The following is a 15,863-nucleotide window of genomic DNA, read 5'->3' as shown; positions in this document are numbered from 1 at the left end:
TTAAACCTGCAGAGTAAGACCTGCAGCCGACTGGGTCACAGCAGGTCAAAGCATTCAGCCAGGATGTAAAAACGTGGGGGTTCTAGGAGACTGTACATTCATAGAATGAGATAAAGACCAAACATGAAAATAATATTGGGGATACCAGTCCTGTTCACTTATGCCCATGTGCTTTAAAAGAACTGCGTAATGGCAGAACCAGGTTTCGGAACAAGAAGGAGAGATGGTCTTGCCATTCCTGGCTTCATCTGTGCAAGTTCCAGCACTCACCCATTGCTTTCTTTCTGGTGTCTTTTCTGCCATTTATTCACTAAATATGGAAAAAGTTTTATACATAATATCACCCTGTTAACCTTGTAATATGTTCCACTTCCTATCCACAAGTTGACTCAGAGCCATTAGCAACTTTTTCATTTGTTTGAAGTTACTTTTTAAAATTATTTGGCCTTTTATTTCTATTTGTTAATGACCAAAAGGGCAGAGAGTAGGCTATATTCTGCCAGAAATAAAGATGAGAACATTTTAAATAACGAAACTTAGATATAGTTGGGTGCAGTGCCTGTAATCCCAGGAGGGACTTGGGAGGCTGAGGCAGAGGATCGAAAGTTCACAGCCAGCCTCAGCAACTTAGTGAGGTCATAAGCAACTTAGTGAGACCCTGTGTCAAAATAAAAATAAAAATAATTCACCCCCACCAAAAAAAAATTAGAAGGTCTGTGGACACTTGATTGAACTGAAATTATTGGAAATGCAAGGTTTGCTTGGCAATTGAGTTCAAAGACTGTAGTACATCTTTGGTCCATGTACCTCAAAGAACAGGAACCTGTTCATATCTACCTTTTCTATGTCGAACTACATTATTGCAAATTATTCTGATTCTGTACAGAAAGAATAAGCCAAGTATGGTTGAGAACTTTTCCTACAAGGTGGTTTTGCCTTAGTTTTAGTCAAGGATCTTGAATGAAGACCATAGATGAGTCACTGCTGTTCCAGAGAATGCCCTCACACCAACTGGAGTACAGGACCCCCAGCCTCAGTGACCACAGTAGCAGCCACAAGGGCCATTCCCAGAATTGTATATACATAATTCTTCTGAACTGTAGGATATTACATTTATAAGCATTGGGGTCTGGTCATTTTTATAAGAAATTATTTAAGTGGGACAGGACCCTGGAGAATGTACCAGCAAATGGAGCTCTACTCCTCCCCTTAACTGACCTGACCACTTCCTGTGGAAGAATCCTTTGGCCTTAGTGACCCTCAGTCCATGAGGATTTTGAAGGAGCCCATCAAACAGATAATATGTCAGCATTAATCTCTTTCAAGCTATAAAAGTTTATATTCTTCTAATAGTTATTTAAGATATCCATTTGTATAACATTTTTGTGTATATGAAATTGGTAAAATAAACATTATTTTATTCTTTTTTATTATTTTTTTTTATTTTTAAGGCAGTGGTGTGGTTTGAACTTAGGGCCTTGCCCACGCTAGGGAAACGCCTACACCTGAGCACACCTGTAACCCATTTGACTCTTTAGTGTATTATGTGATCATAAGCAATTAGTGGAATTGTAGAACTATATGATGTTTCTTCCTATGTTAATGTTAGGAAAGAAACAGTCAAGAAAAGCATGGAATATAGAGGTTAAAAAGCAAGAGATTATAATTAAACTCCAGAAAGTGATAAGGTTTATCTGTTATACTTGCCAAGTGTTACTAAAAAATGTATTTCTAAAAATTTGTTTTGCTTCTAGGAACAGCGACTTTTGATTGTCCTGAGTAATTGCTGCCATCTAGAACGTCGTACTTTCTTAAATATAGCAGAACATTTTGAAAAACACAACTTCCAGGGAATAGAAAAAATAACACAGGTAAATCAGTTAAGGTTAAGTGAACAAATTGATTGTTTTCTGAACTTTGTTCACAAGCTGTTTTCTTCTCCTTCGTTTCTTTGGCTTCCCTGTCTTATTCCTTCTCCTTGCCTTTCCCACAGCCTCTTCCTTGCACTCTCTCATACTATCTTTGAATGATTTCCTTCCTTCTCATACCTCCCTTTGAACTCTTATTTTAATGCCAGATGCTTTCTGTAGAGCCAAGCCTGCAAGGTTAGAGATGGTTTACTCCCCTCCTAAACTCTTCAAAAGTGAGGAAAGAAAGTAAGGAGAGAAAGGCATCAAACTAAATCTATAAGAATCATGTCACATTTGAGTCCTTTTAGGGTAGAGCTTTTAGATACAACCAACAGCAAACTCTCGGAGCCTGCAGATAAACCTCTTCCTGCTGATCCACACCTCTCTTTCCTCTCTTCCTTTCCATGTAACCACAATGATACTTTTGCCGTACTTCTTAAGCATATGTGCACACACTCGTGTGTGCCCAGCTCAATAGCAGTTGCAGGACACTTAACATCTTAGCTGAAAGATACATTTTCCCCCACTCTCTGATCATTGGATTTAGAAAGAGTGGGCAAAAATAAGTCTTATACAAATCATTTGAGCGAGTTTTTTAAAAAAATCTGTTTTGTTATCTCTTGTTTATATTTTTTCAAGTAAGCATAAAAGGGAAAAAATGAAATAACATTGTTATTAAAGTTTGGTTCCTGGGCAAATGTTTATCAGATTTCTAGGTAAAATGATGCTAGAACCACTTTATAATGTCAGTATAGTTTTCTCAATGCAAAGAATAAGAAAGATAATGATCTTGTTAATCATATAATCAAAGTTTACTCTTGGTTGATTACATACTTTTTATAAATGATAGTTCCAGTTCATGAACTAGATTGGGATTTTTTTTTTTTTCTTCAAAGAATGAAAATGTCAGAGTAGGCGGCTCTGTCTTGTTTTCCTGCCTTTTCGTAAAGATTAATCATCCTGATGAGAAATGTTGTGACTTGAGGCTTTAGGGCCAAGTGTCTAGTTTATTTCCAGAAATTTTTGTGTAAAGAATTGCAATATGCTGTCTTACAATAAAAAGTTATTATTTGTAGAATGTGGTCACTCTGTTTTTATACATTAGTTACATGAATATATTTATTGGAGAAATTTTCTTTGTCATTTTAAAAATATATGAAATGATAAGAGAAGCAATTAAGATTAATTTTTCTCCAGGTTTTTGTGAAGCAATAAGTAGAAACTTTCTGGTGCTTCAGTTTATATCATTAATAAGTAGAAAGAAATTGACTAAGAAAGGACTTTTTAAAAAATATCCTTCCTAGTCTTTGTCCAGTTCATTTTGAAAAACAGGAGAGTAGGAAGGATCTGGGAGTGTATCATAGAATAAATGATAGGTTTTATTCTCCCTCAGAATTTGAATTTTGAATTTTTAGCAAATTAATCATCTCAAATATTTAAAATTATTCAGTTGTGGTTGAAACAAATAGTGACAAGATTTATATTATAGCATTTCTCCTGATTCTGTTTGTTATGTGTTGAACTCATTTTCATGATGCCTACCAAGTAAATTATTGCTTGTATTCAAGGAAAAATGTTGCCAGCTGCCATCATTTTCCAGATGGTTCTCTGTCCAAATGACAGATGACTCTAGCCGTGTCTTAGAAAAATCACAGGGTATATTCTCTGTTTCTGCTCTTAGAGATAATGGTTTATTAGAGGTCTTTTCATGTTGTGTCACTGAACATTTGACTTTCTCTCAAACCTCCTCCTGGTGTGATCTGGTAGTTGACCGGAGTTTCTTCCAGTTTTTATTTCCTCCTGCCTTCTTTCTCCTCTTATTCTCTTCTCTTCTCTTCTCCTTTCTCTCCTCTCTCTCTTTTCTCCCTCTCTCTCTCTCTCTCTCTCTCTCTCTCTCTCTTTCTCTCTCTCTCTCTCTTTTTCAAGTGTTTTAGTCAGCTTTTTTGCTGCTGTGACTAAAAGACCTGACAAGAACAATTTTAGAGGAGGAAAAGTTTATTTGGGGGGGCTCATGTTTTCAGAGGTTTTCTCATGAAGATAGCCGGCTCCATTCCTTGGGACTTGAGGTGGGACAAAACATTACAGCAGAAGTGTCGCAGAGGGAAGCAGCTCACATGATGATGATCAGGTCACAGAGAGACACTGAGTTCAGCTCACCAAATATAAACCCCAAAGGTATGCCCCCAGTGACCCCTTACACCCACACCCTACCCATGTTCAGGTATCACTCAGTTAATACCATCAGGGGATTAATTCACTAATTGGGTTAAGGCTTTCATAATCTAATCATTTCTCCTCTAAACCTTCTTGGATTATCTCACATTTGAACTTTTGGAGACACCTCGCATCCTAATTGTAACACTAGGGATTGAACTCAGGACCTTCAAGCATACTAGGCAGGCATTCTACCACTGAGCTATACCCCAGCCTCCTTTCTAGTTTCTTATTGGTACTTCATTCAGCCAGTAGAAGACTGAAAAAAGTCAGTTTTTAAATTCCCTTCATTTTGCTTCTCACATTCAAAAATAGAATTGAATTAATTGTAGGAATAATATACAAATAACCATGTTTTTTAGGATTTTAACATTTGAAACTGGAATGCTTTCATATGTATACCAATAACCTTGAAAAGTAAATAAATAAATAAGCAAATAAATAAGGGATGGTATTTTTAGCCCCATATTCTTCATAGGGAATGATATTCAGAGAGGCCAAGGACTTGTCCTGAAAGTAACAGAACAACCAGGACTCAAAATTAAGTTTTCTCATTCCAAATCAGAGTTTTTTTCTGCTCTGGCACCATATATTTTAAAGAATGAAATTATTCTCATGAAAAAACACGCCCTCCCCCCCAAAAAAAGAAAATATGAAAATGCAGATTGTTGATTCATTGAATGTTAATTCATGTGATCAGAGTATCCAAATCATCTTTCAAGGAAACCTTACCTACAAAGTTCCCCCATGATGAACCTTCAGGGATCTTCATGCCATTTGGAACCCAGACAGCAAATGCTGTGTGCCTAGAAATATTTTTTCTACTAATGTCCTTTGTTTTTCTGCTAAATAAAAGTAGGACCCAACCATAACAGGAGGCTAAGAAGTGGGAAAGAATGACCTTCCCTACCAAGTCCTAGGAACATCTTCTGGCCTGTATCCTGTCATCCACATATTTTTCTTTTTTTTCTGTTAATAATGTCACCTCTTACTAAGAATTAAGAGTTTATTGTTAAAAGTTAATTATTTACTTGGCTTTTGTCCAGAGTTGTGTTTTAATAATATAAAAGGATGTGAGTTTGCCATCTGTCTTTAATGTTCATTTGTAAAGTTCTAAAAATAAAACATTAATGTGACTGAACCAAGTTATCCACATGCACTGGGCAAGGTGTGCTGATGGAAGTTTAATGGGCTTATTTCTATACATTTACCAAATTTAATGCAATTTTTCTATCTTCTTTAAAATTAAAATTTTTTTCTTACTAAAAATAGATTAAAAAAAGAAACATTTTAACCAAATTTGAGCATTTAGGTTGAAACATTAAAAATACCAAGAAACTAATTTTACCCTTTTAATCATTTTGATTAAAGACAACTTCTAAAAAATTTTTTTAAATGTGACCTCTACTCAGATGTCTCTTTTCCAGTGCTACCCATTTATGACCCTTGAGTGGGACATGGGCCAGGTTGCATGAGATAAGTATATTGCTCCATATATGTATTGCTGCTAAGAAAGAGAACAGTATTTTATCATACATAATAATTTGTCCTGAATCAGAAATGTAGCCTCTTAACATGAGCTTTACCTCAGTAAGTTATTACCAGTAGTTTTAAAGTACTGTAAAAGATGGTCTCCAGTTCTAGGATATAGGAAATTAGTGAGTCTATTTATAACACACACATATTAAATTATCACTTTTTAAAGAAGACATCTTGTTTTTAATTAGAGACACCTGGTCCATCAGGACACTACCCTCTGGCCTCTACTTCTCTGTATAGCCTTTCTCAACTCTCGCACCAGTGGCCCTTGTACACTTCCTCTCTGTCCCATAGTATATTCCTTTATAAATATTGTCCTTTCCTTCTTCCCTATCAGACTCTGCTTTCCTTAGTCATGGGATGGTTCTTTTAACTTTATTCCACACTCAGGTATTGATCTGATGTTGGATGAAACACATTCTTGCCTATTGAGCCAGAATCAAGTTGACATCTGTGTTCAGCAGCCAGCATGAATGGGGTATTAATGGAAAGGGGACAGTTGTGAGAATAGTAATAGCTGGTAGCGTTTATTAGTACTTCCATTGTGCTGAGCAAGTTTCATGACTTATCTGTTTAAAAATTCTCAGAACTTAGGTGAGCAGTTCACACATTTTACTGCCACTCTACTCTCTTTGTTGCATTAGCCTTATATCTATTTGCTTGTCCATTTATTTTCAACCTTTATTTTTCTCTCTTGAAATTGAAGAATAATTTGCACATAGTAAAATGACAAATACTAAGGGTATGAATTGATGACTTTTTACACATGTTCACATCCTGATATCTACCACCTACATGAAGATATAAAACATTCTCTTGGATTCCCTTCCAGGCATTCTTCTTTTTTTTTTCTTCTTTAAATTTACTTTTTTTTTTTTTTTTTTCCTATTTACAGATTGCATTTTCATTCATTGTACAGAAATGGGGCACAACTTTTCATTTCTATGGTTCAACACAATGTAGATTCACACCTTTCGTGTTTACATGTATATAGGGTAATAATGTCTGTCTCAGTCCACTATCTTTCCTTCCCCCATCCCCTCCCGCCCGATTTCCCTCTACACAACCCAAAGTTCCTCCATTCTTCTTTTCCTGCCCTGCCCCCACTCCCATTATGTATCATTATCCACTTACCAGAGAAAACATATGGCCTTTGATTTTTTGGGATTGGCTTATTTCACTTAGCATGTTATTCTCCAACTCCATCCATTTACCAGCAAATGCCATAATTTTATTCTTCTTTATGGCAGAGTAGTATTCTGTTGTTTATATATACCACAGTTTCTTTATCCATTCATCAATTGAAGGGCATCTAGGTTGGTTCCACAATATGACTATTGTAAATTGAGCAACCGTAAACATTGATGTGGCTGCTCTACTGTAGTATGCTGATTTTAAGTCCTTTGGGTATATACCGAGGAGTGGGATAGCTGGGTCAAATGATGGGTCCATTTCAGGTTTTCTGAGAAATCCCCATACTGCAAATTGTCTGCACCAATTTGTAACTCTACTAGCAATATATGAGTGTGCCTTCCCTGCCACATCCACGCCAACATTTATTATTGCTTGTATTCTTGATAATCACATCACCATTCTGATTGGAGTTAGATGAAATCTTAGGGTGGTTTTGATTTGCATTTCTCTAATTACTAGAGATGACGAGCAATTTTTCATATATTTGTTGATTACCTGTATATCTTCTTCTGTGAAGTATCTTGCCCAGTTCCTTAGCCCATTTATTGATTGGGTTCTTTGTATTTTTGGTATAAAATTTTTTAAGTTCTTTATAAATTTTGGAGATTAGTGATCTATCTGAAGTGTGTGTGGTGAAGATTTTTCTCTCACTGTATAGGTTCTCTTTTCATATTATTAGTTATTTCCTTTGCTGAGAAGAAGCTTTTTTAGTTTGAATCTATTGCATTTATTGATTTCTGCTTTTATTTCTTGCACTCTGGGAGTCTTCTTAAGGAGGTCTTGTCCTAAACTGACATGGTAAAGATTCAGGTCTACTTTTTCTTCTGTTTGGTGAAGGGTCTCAGGTCTTATTCTGAGGTCCTTGATCCATTTTGAGTTGAGTTTCATACAGGGTGAGAGATAGGGGGTTAATTTCATTTTACTGCATATGGATTTCCAGTTTTCCCAGCACCACTTGTTGAAGAGGCTCTTTTCTTCATTGTATGTTTTTGGCACCTTTGTTTAGTATAAGACAACTATATTTATGTGGGTTTGTCTGTGTTTTCTATTCTGTACCATTGATCTACCTGTCTCTTATGGTGCCAATAACATGCTGTTTTTGTTACTATTGCTCTACAGTAGTGTTTAAGGTCTGGTATTGTTGTACCTCCTGTATCACTCTTCATGCCCAGGATTGCTTTGGCTATTCTGGGTCTTTTATTCTTCCAGATGAATTTCATAATTGCTTGCTCTATTTCTGTGAGGAATGTCATTGGGATTTTATTGGAATTGTATTAAATATGTATAGTGCCTTTAGAAGTATGGTCCTTTTGACCACATTAATTCTGCCTATCCAAGAACATGGGAGATCTTTCCATCTTCTAAGGTTTTCTTTAATTTCTTCCTTTAGTGTTCTGTAGTTTTCATTGTAGAGGTCTTTCACCTCTTTCGTTAGATTGATTCCCAAGTATTTTTTTTTTTTTGAGGATATTGTGAATGGAGTAGTTTTCCTAATTTCTCTTTCAGTTGATTCATCAGTTACGAATAGAAATACATTAGATTTATGAGTGTTGATTTTATATTCTGCTACTTTGCTGAATTCATTTATTAGTTTTAGAAGTTTTCTGGTGGGATTTTTTGGATCCTCTAAATATAGAATCATGCCATTGGCAAATAGTAATGGTTTGAGTTTTTCTTTTCTAATTTTTATACCTTTAATTTCTTTGCTCTCTTATTACTCTGACTAGAGTTTCAAGGATGATGTTGAATAGAAGTGATAAAAGAGGGCATCCCTGTCTTGTTCCCGTTTTTAGACGGAATCCTTTTAGTTTTTCTCCATTTATAATGATGTTGGTCATGGGCTTGGCATAGATAGTCTTTACAATGTCAATGTATGTTCCTCCTATCCCTTTTATTTCCTAGTGTTTTGAGCAAGAAGGGGTGCTGTATTTTATCAATGCTTTTTCTGCATATATTGAAATAATCATATTATTCTTAACTTTAAGTCTGTTTATGTGGTGAATTACATTTATTGATTTCCAGATGTTGAACCAACCTTGCATCCCTGGGTTGAAACCCACTTGATCATGGTACACTATCTTTTAAAGACGTTTTTGTATGTAGTTTGCTAAAATTTTGTTAATTTTAATATGTTCATTAGGGATATTAGTCTGAAGTTTTCTTTCCTTGATGTGTCTTTGTGTAGTTTTATTATCAGAATGATACTAGCTTCATAGAATGAGTTTGGGAGAGTTCCCTCCTTTTCTATTTCATGGAATTTTCGAAGAGTGTTTTGAAAGAGTTCCTCTTTGAAGGTTTTATAGAACTTACCTGAGAAGCCATCTGGTCCTGGACTTCTCTTGGTTGGTAGGCTGTTGATGGCTTCTTCTATTTCATTGCTTGAAATTGATATGTTTAAATGTGTATGTCCTCTTGATTCAGTTTGGGAGGTTATATGTCTCTAGAAAGCTGTTGATGTCTTCAAGATTTTTTGTTTTGTTGGAGTGTAGATTTTCAAAGTAGCCTCTAATTATGTTATGTATTTCAATGGTGTCTGTCATTTCCTTTTTCATCACAAATTTTAGTAATTTGAATTTTTCCTCTCTCCTTTCCTTCATTAGTATGGCTAAGGATTTATTAATTTTATTTTTCCCAAGAACCAACTTTTCATTTTGTCAATTTTTTGAATTGTTTCTTTTGTTTCGATTTAATTGATTTCAGCTCTGATTTTAATTGTTTCCTGTCTTCTACTACTTTTGGTATTGTTCTGTTCTTCTTTTTCTAGGGCTTTGAGATGTGTTGTTAGGTCTTTTAGTTGTTGACCTTGTCTTCTTTTATTGAATGCATTCCATGCAATGAATTTTCCTCTTAGTACTGCTTTCATAGTGTACCAGAGATTTTGATTTGTTGTATGGTTGTTCTCATTTACTTCTACAAATTTTTTTATCTCCTCCCTGATGTCTTCTACTATCCATGCATCATTCAATAGCTTATTATTTAGACTCCAGTTGTTGGAGTAGTTTCTGTTCTTTATTTTATCATTGACTTCTAATTTTATTCCATTATGATATGATAGGATACAAAATAGTATCTCTCTTTTTTTTTTTTCTGTATTTGCTCTGAGTAGCTTTGTGGCATAACATGTAGTCTATTTTAGAGAAGAAACCATGTACTGCTGAGATGAAAGTGTATCACTTGTTAATGGATGGAATATTCTATATAGGTCTGTTAAGTCTAAGTTATTGATTATGTTATTGAGTTCTGTGGTTTCTTTGTTCATTTTTGTTTGGAAGATCTATCCTGTGGTGAGAGGTGTGTTAAAGTCATGTAATACTGTGTTGTGGTCTATTTGGGTTCCTGGAATTGAGAAGGATTTGTTTGACATACATGGATGCACCATTGTTTGGGGCATAAATATTAACAATTGTTATGTCTTGATGATTTATGCTTCCCTTAAGCAGTATGAAATGTCCTTCTTTATCCCTTCTGACTAACTTTGGCTTGAAGTCTGCTTTTTCTGTTATGAAGATGGAAACCCCCGCTTTTTCACTGAGTTCATGTGCATGGTATATTTTTCCCCATCCTTTCACCTTTAGTCTGTAGGTGTCTTTTTCTATGAGATGAATCTTTCGAAGGCAGCATATTGTTGGGCCTTTCTTTTTAATTCAATCTGCCAGTCTGTGTCTTCCGATTGGTGAGTTTAGGCCATTAACTTTCAGGGTTATTATTGAGATATGATTTGTATTCCCAGTCATTTTGGCTTAATTTTGGTTTTTAACTTGGCTTGGTTTCTCCTTTGATTGGCCTTACCTTTATGGTAGTTCCTCTCTTTGCTGTCTTACATTGTTGTTTTTCATTTCTTCATCATGGAATATTTTGCTGACAAAGTTCTGTAGTGTAAGCTTTCTATTTGTAAATCTTTTAACTTTTGTTTATCATGGAGGGCTTTTATTTTGTTGTCATATCTGAAGGTTAGTTTTGCTGGGTATAAGATTCTTGGTTGGCAACCATGTTCTTTCAGAGCTTGAAATATGTTGTTCTAGATCCTTCTAGCTTTTAGAGTCTGAGCTGAGAAATCTTCTGATAATCCATATTGGTTTCCCCCTATATGTAATCTGATACTGGTCTCTCACAGTCTTTAAAATTCTATGTTTATTTTGGATGTTAGGCATTTTCATTATAATGTACCTTGGTATGAATCTCTTGTAATTTTGTACATTTGTTGTCCTATGGGCCTGTTGTATTTTATTTTCCACTTCATTCTTCTGATTTGAGAAATTTTCTGATATTATTTCATTGAATAGGTTGTTCATTTCTTTGGTTTGTATCTCTGTGCCTTCCTCAATCCTAGTAATGTTTAAATTTGGTCTTTTCATGATATCCCATAATTGTTGGAGGTTCCGTTCATGATTTCTTACCATCTTTTCTGTTTGGTCATCTTGTTTTCAAGATTAAATATTTTGTCTTCATCGCCTGAGGTTCTGTCTTCCATGCGATCTAATCTGTTGGTTATGCTTTCTATGGAGTTTTTAATTTGGTTTATTATTTCCTTCATTTCAAGGATTTTTGTTTTTTTAATATGAAATAACAGCCATTTATTGCACATGGTATTTTGCAAATCAACTCTTTGGGAAAAAAATTTAGACACAGAAGGGATCTAGACAAGTTTTCCCACTAGAGAGATGAAAATCTCCTTTTTTTGACTTGAGTCTTGGAGAAAAGGCGTCCATCTTTCTCGTGTCTACAGTACAGAATACTGCCACTAGCTGCATCTCCAGCTTCTGAGATGCTAACACTCTGTGATCCAGAGAGGGTCTGACCTGCTACACTTGCCTTCCAGGACTTCAACACTTAATCCAAGAATTTGTTACACTAATTTATACATTTTTTTTAATTGGTTGCATATATTAACATGTACTAAAGGATTTTTTTCAAAGAAGCATTACATAATAAATGGATGTTGTAAAAAGATCTGATTAGTTAAAAGTAACGAGCATTTACAGATACATACAAAACAGCTTGACCAGGCTGGCCGGAAGCCTATCATGAAGCGTGGGCACCAGCCTTCCCAAGGGGAGCCTTGTCATTGGGGGGACCACAAGACCTTTAAAAAAACCAGATAATTAATTAGACACAGATTGAATGTGAACAGTTCTCTCTCTCCAGTGGTCAAAAAGAAGAAGCTTCCAAGGCTGACTCCAGGACAGAGTGCTGGCTCAGCTGGCCTGTCCTGGTGCCACATGAGGGTGTGTGTGTGTGTGTCTGTGTGTGTGTGCGTGTGTGTGCGCGTGCCCTCTGTGGGTGTGGGTGATTCAGTGGCAGCTGTTCCCTTGCTGTTCTGTCTGGAGGAGGGGGCAGTGTGTGGAAGGCCTGGATATGCTCCTGGGGGTGGAGGACTCTGCTCTGCGCCCACTACCCCTCAGCAGTGCAGCTCTTGGCCGAGGCCTTGGCTGGGTTGTTCTTGTCCAGTTTGATGGGTTCTGGGAATTCGTTGTATAGCTCTACCTCCATTTCCTGTTTAAGCGCATTCTGAGTGATTATCTGGAAGGCCTGCTCCATGTTGATGGCCTCCTTGACACTGGTCTTGAAGTAGGGAATGTTGTTTTTGCTGTAGCGCCAGGCCTGTGCCCTCTTCGTGGCCACTTGTCAGTTTTCAAGGTCAATCTTGTTCCCCAACATGACGAAGGGGAAGTTTTCAGGATCCCAGGGACTGGCCTGGATGAGGAACTTATCTCTCCAACTGTCCAGGGTTTTGAAGGTGTTGGGGGCGGTCACATCGAAGACTGGGATGCAGCAGCCTGTGCCTCTATAGAAGGCCATGCAGAGGGACTGGAACTGCTCTGGACTGGTGGTGTCCCAGATCTGCATAGCTGACTGGCGGTGTCCCAGATCTGCATGGTAACTAGTCTGTCATCCACCATCACTTCCTTGGTCAGGAAGTCTGCTCCTATTGTGGCTTTGTACTGATTACTGAATTTCTTGTTCACATACTGGTTCATGAGTGATGTCTTACCAACGCCCGAATCTCACAGGATGTTTACCTTCAGCAGCACTGTCTTCCTAGAGGTCATCCTTCATATGTGGCCGCTGCACTAGGGGTCCTGGGCTGGGTGCATTGTGAGGGTTCCTGCTGAGGAGGAGACGCAACAGAGGGCAGGGGACCCCTGGGTGCTCTCTCTCAGCCTTCAGCGCTGCTGCTGCCACTGCCTCTGACTTTATGGCCAAGACTCTGGCCCGGCTCCCACTTCTGCCACCGCCGCCGCCTTTGTATTTGTTTTTGTTTTTGTTTTTTTCAGAATCTCTATCTCTTTATTGAAATGATCTTTTGCTTCCTGCATTTGCTCTTTTTTTTTTTTTTTTTTTTTTTTTTCTATTTATTAGAGCAGTCATTCATTGTCTGCATTTGCTCTCTTATCTCATTCTTTGCTTCATGGATCATTTTAAATATGTACATTCTGAACTCCTTTCCTGTCATTTCTTTTACTGTACTATCATTGGATTCTATTGATATAGCATCTAGGTTTGTTTGGGACACTTTCTTCCCTTGTTTTTCATGTTGTTCATGTGTCTTCCTGTGTAGCAGTGTGGATCTTGGGTATTGCAGTTTCCCCCTTATAGGCTTAGAGTGACCCTGCAGGTTTCTAAAACCTCTTCTTTAAGAGGGAGATCAATAATAGCAGCACCCAGTATAGACAGTGCACGAAAGGTACCTGACAACGAGCTTCCAATCTCCAGCAGGAGTGTCAGGCTGGGAGTTTCTGGGATAATCCAAGATGACTGCAGTGACTTTCAAAGTGTTGTCAACTAGGGAGCTGTAGTGTGGGCGTTGACCAAGTGCAGGAGCTGAGTCTGTGTGGGGCATGAGGTGGGCCGGGGTCCTGAAGGTCAGGCGGGCTGTCAGTACTGATTGGGGTGCAGTTGGTTGGGCTGGGGGTCCTGCAGGTCCTGGCTGTTGTCTCAAAATGGCAGCAGCCACATGTAACCAAACCTGTGGCTACTGTGACAAATTGACTTCCAGGCAACAGTGGGCAGCAGGTGACCCACTGGTGATCTAGAGGTGGACTTCAGGCTAACAATGGACGATCAGCAGGTAGACCTTGGGCAGTGGTTGATGGTTAGGTGAAAGGCAGGCGATGGCCAGGCAAGAGGCAGGTAGACGGGCAAATGGCAGATGATAGGTGGCAGTCAGTGAACGGTCCACACTCAAAAAGTAGGCGATATGCTGGCAGACAGCGGTGATCATGGTAGATGAATGGGGTAAATAGCAGGGGATCCAAGAGCAGCAAAGACTGCCTCACAGAGAAAGATTTTCCTCTGCTTGAATCCCCAGTTAAGGAGTAACAAGGAACACAGCCTACCTCTAGTTCGCTATCTTGGATTTGTGTCCCAGGCACTATTCTTTTGACTTTTCTGACTTCTGTCAGCAGAGTGGCTTTGTCTTTTTGGAACTTCATGTGTATCTGTCCCTTTTTACTTCAACTTAATACCGTCTTGAGAGTCATTCAAATTATGTATCTATCAGTGATTTTGTTGTTGTTGCTGTTGCTGAGTATTGATAACTAAATTTTGTTTGGTCGTTCTCATAGATATAGGGTTATTTCCAGTTTTCGGCTTTTACGAATAATGTTGTTGTAAATGAATATCATTACAAAAAGTCTTCTCATGAACTTTTTCTTGGACTTATGCTTTGAAGTGTAATTGCTAGTGATGGAACAAGGTAGTTAGAAACTGGATAGTTTTCCAGAGTGGGTGTCTTACTTTATATTCAGCCACTGTAAAACACTCAAGCAAGTGTTCCAGTGGTCCATGTTCTTACCAGCATGCATTATTCTTTGTATTTTTAAATTTTGTTTCTAGGTTAGCATGGCCTCATTGAAAGAACTAGACCAAAGACTCTTTGAAAATTACATAGAGCTGAAAGCAGATCCCATAGTTGGCTCCTTGGAACCTGGAATTTACGCAGGCTATTTTGACTGGAAAGACTGCCTACCTCCTACAGGTAAGTAAACACAGTAACTGGAGTTCCCTAAAAGTAATAGAGTGTGTTTCAACTGATAATAGATATGGATATGCTTTGTCAAGTAATATATGCTTAGAATGCTTTTCTCTTTATTCATATTTTTCTCATTTTGAGGATGGGAGATGAGTTTTATTTTAAGTTACTAGCTCAAACCCATTTTTTTTTTTTTTTTTTTGATAGTTTGGAATGTAGCACACTTTTTTTTTTTTGCAGTGCTGGGATTGAACTCAGGGACTCATACATGCTAGGCAAGTATTTTACCGGTGAACTACACTCCAGTCTACATTTTTTCATTATTAATACTCAATGGCTTGGTTATTCCATAATTCTTGAGAATAATTAATTATACCTTATAATCATTGATCATTCTAATAATACATACTTGCTCTCTATGATACTTCTTTTTTGCATAGATATGATAGAGTGACTATGAGTGACAGTTTCATACAGTGACCTTGTGACCATCATCAAAAAAATTATTTAAGAAAACTGGTCAGTTCTGTTTAAGACCTCATTATTGATGCTGAAAAGGTGAAGGATAGAAGGAAAATGTGTAGGACTAAGATTAATCTAGTAACTCAGCAAAGAAAATTGAGCTACACAAGAGTGATTGACACAGTCTTATCTTTGTGATATTATTTAAAAGTTGCTTAAATTAGACTGGGGCTGTAGCTCAGTGGTATAGCACTTGCCTAACATACGAGGCACTGGGTTCGATCCTCAGCACCACATAAAAATTAATAAATAAAATAAAGGCATTGTGTTCATTTACAACTAAAAAAATTTTTTTAAAAAAAGAAAGTTGTTTAAATCACTTTATATGTATCTTAAAAATATTGCTCTTTGAATCAAATAAACTTTTTGACTGATCAAATAGTTGTTTCCTTTTACAAAATAATGTGGGATACATAAAACCAAGCTACCTATTAACCCTTCTTTATAGAAGTGGTCTTATATGCTTACATGCTTGTACCAGACATGAATTCTTCTTGGATATACATACGTAG

The 15,863-nt window shown here is 37.1% G+C and overlaps 1 protein-coding gene and 1 pseudogene across 5 annotated transcripts in view; one reads left to right on the top strand and one right to left on the bottom strand.

Annotated features, from left to right (window-relative positions):
- Exoc2 (exocyst complex component 2) overlaps window positions 1-15,863 on the top strand; it is a 205,587-nt gene that overhangs the window by 144,093 nt on the left and 45,631 nt on the right. For all 5 annotated transcript variants that reach the window (XM_047557921.1, XM_047557922.1, XM_047557923.1 and 2 more), the window contains 2 exons: window positions 1,755-1,871; window positions 14,694-14,835. In XM_047557921.1, the coding sequence (XP_047413877.1) occupies window positions 1,755-1,871; window positions 14,694-14,835 (259 nt within the window). The remainder of the gene's footprint in view (window positions 1-1,754; window positions 1,872-14,693; window positions 14,836-15,863) is intronic.
- LOC124988453 (ras-related protein Rab-7a-like) lies at window positions 12,249-12,907 on the bottom strand (annotated as a pseudogene).

The sequence above is a fragment of the Sciurus carolinensis genome, chromosome 7 (genome assembly GCF_902686445.1).
Source record: "Sciurus carolinensis chromosome 7, mSciCar1.2, whole genome shotgun sequence".
NCBI lineage: Eukaryota > Metazoa > Chordata > Mammalia > Rodentia > Sciuridae > Sciurus > Sciurus carolinensis.
The sequence above is the reverse complement of the archived record's forward strand: the minus strand, read 5'-3'. Positions and strand labels throughout refer to the sequence as shown.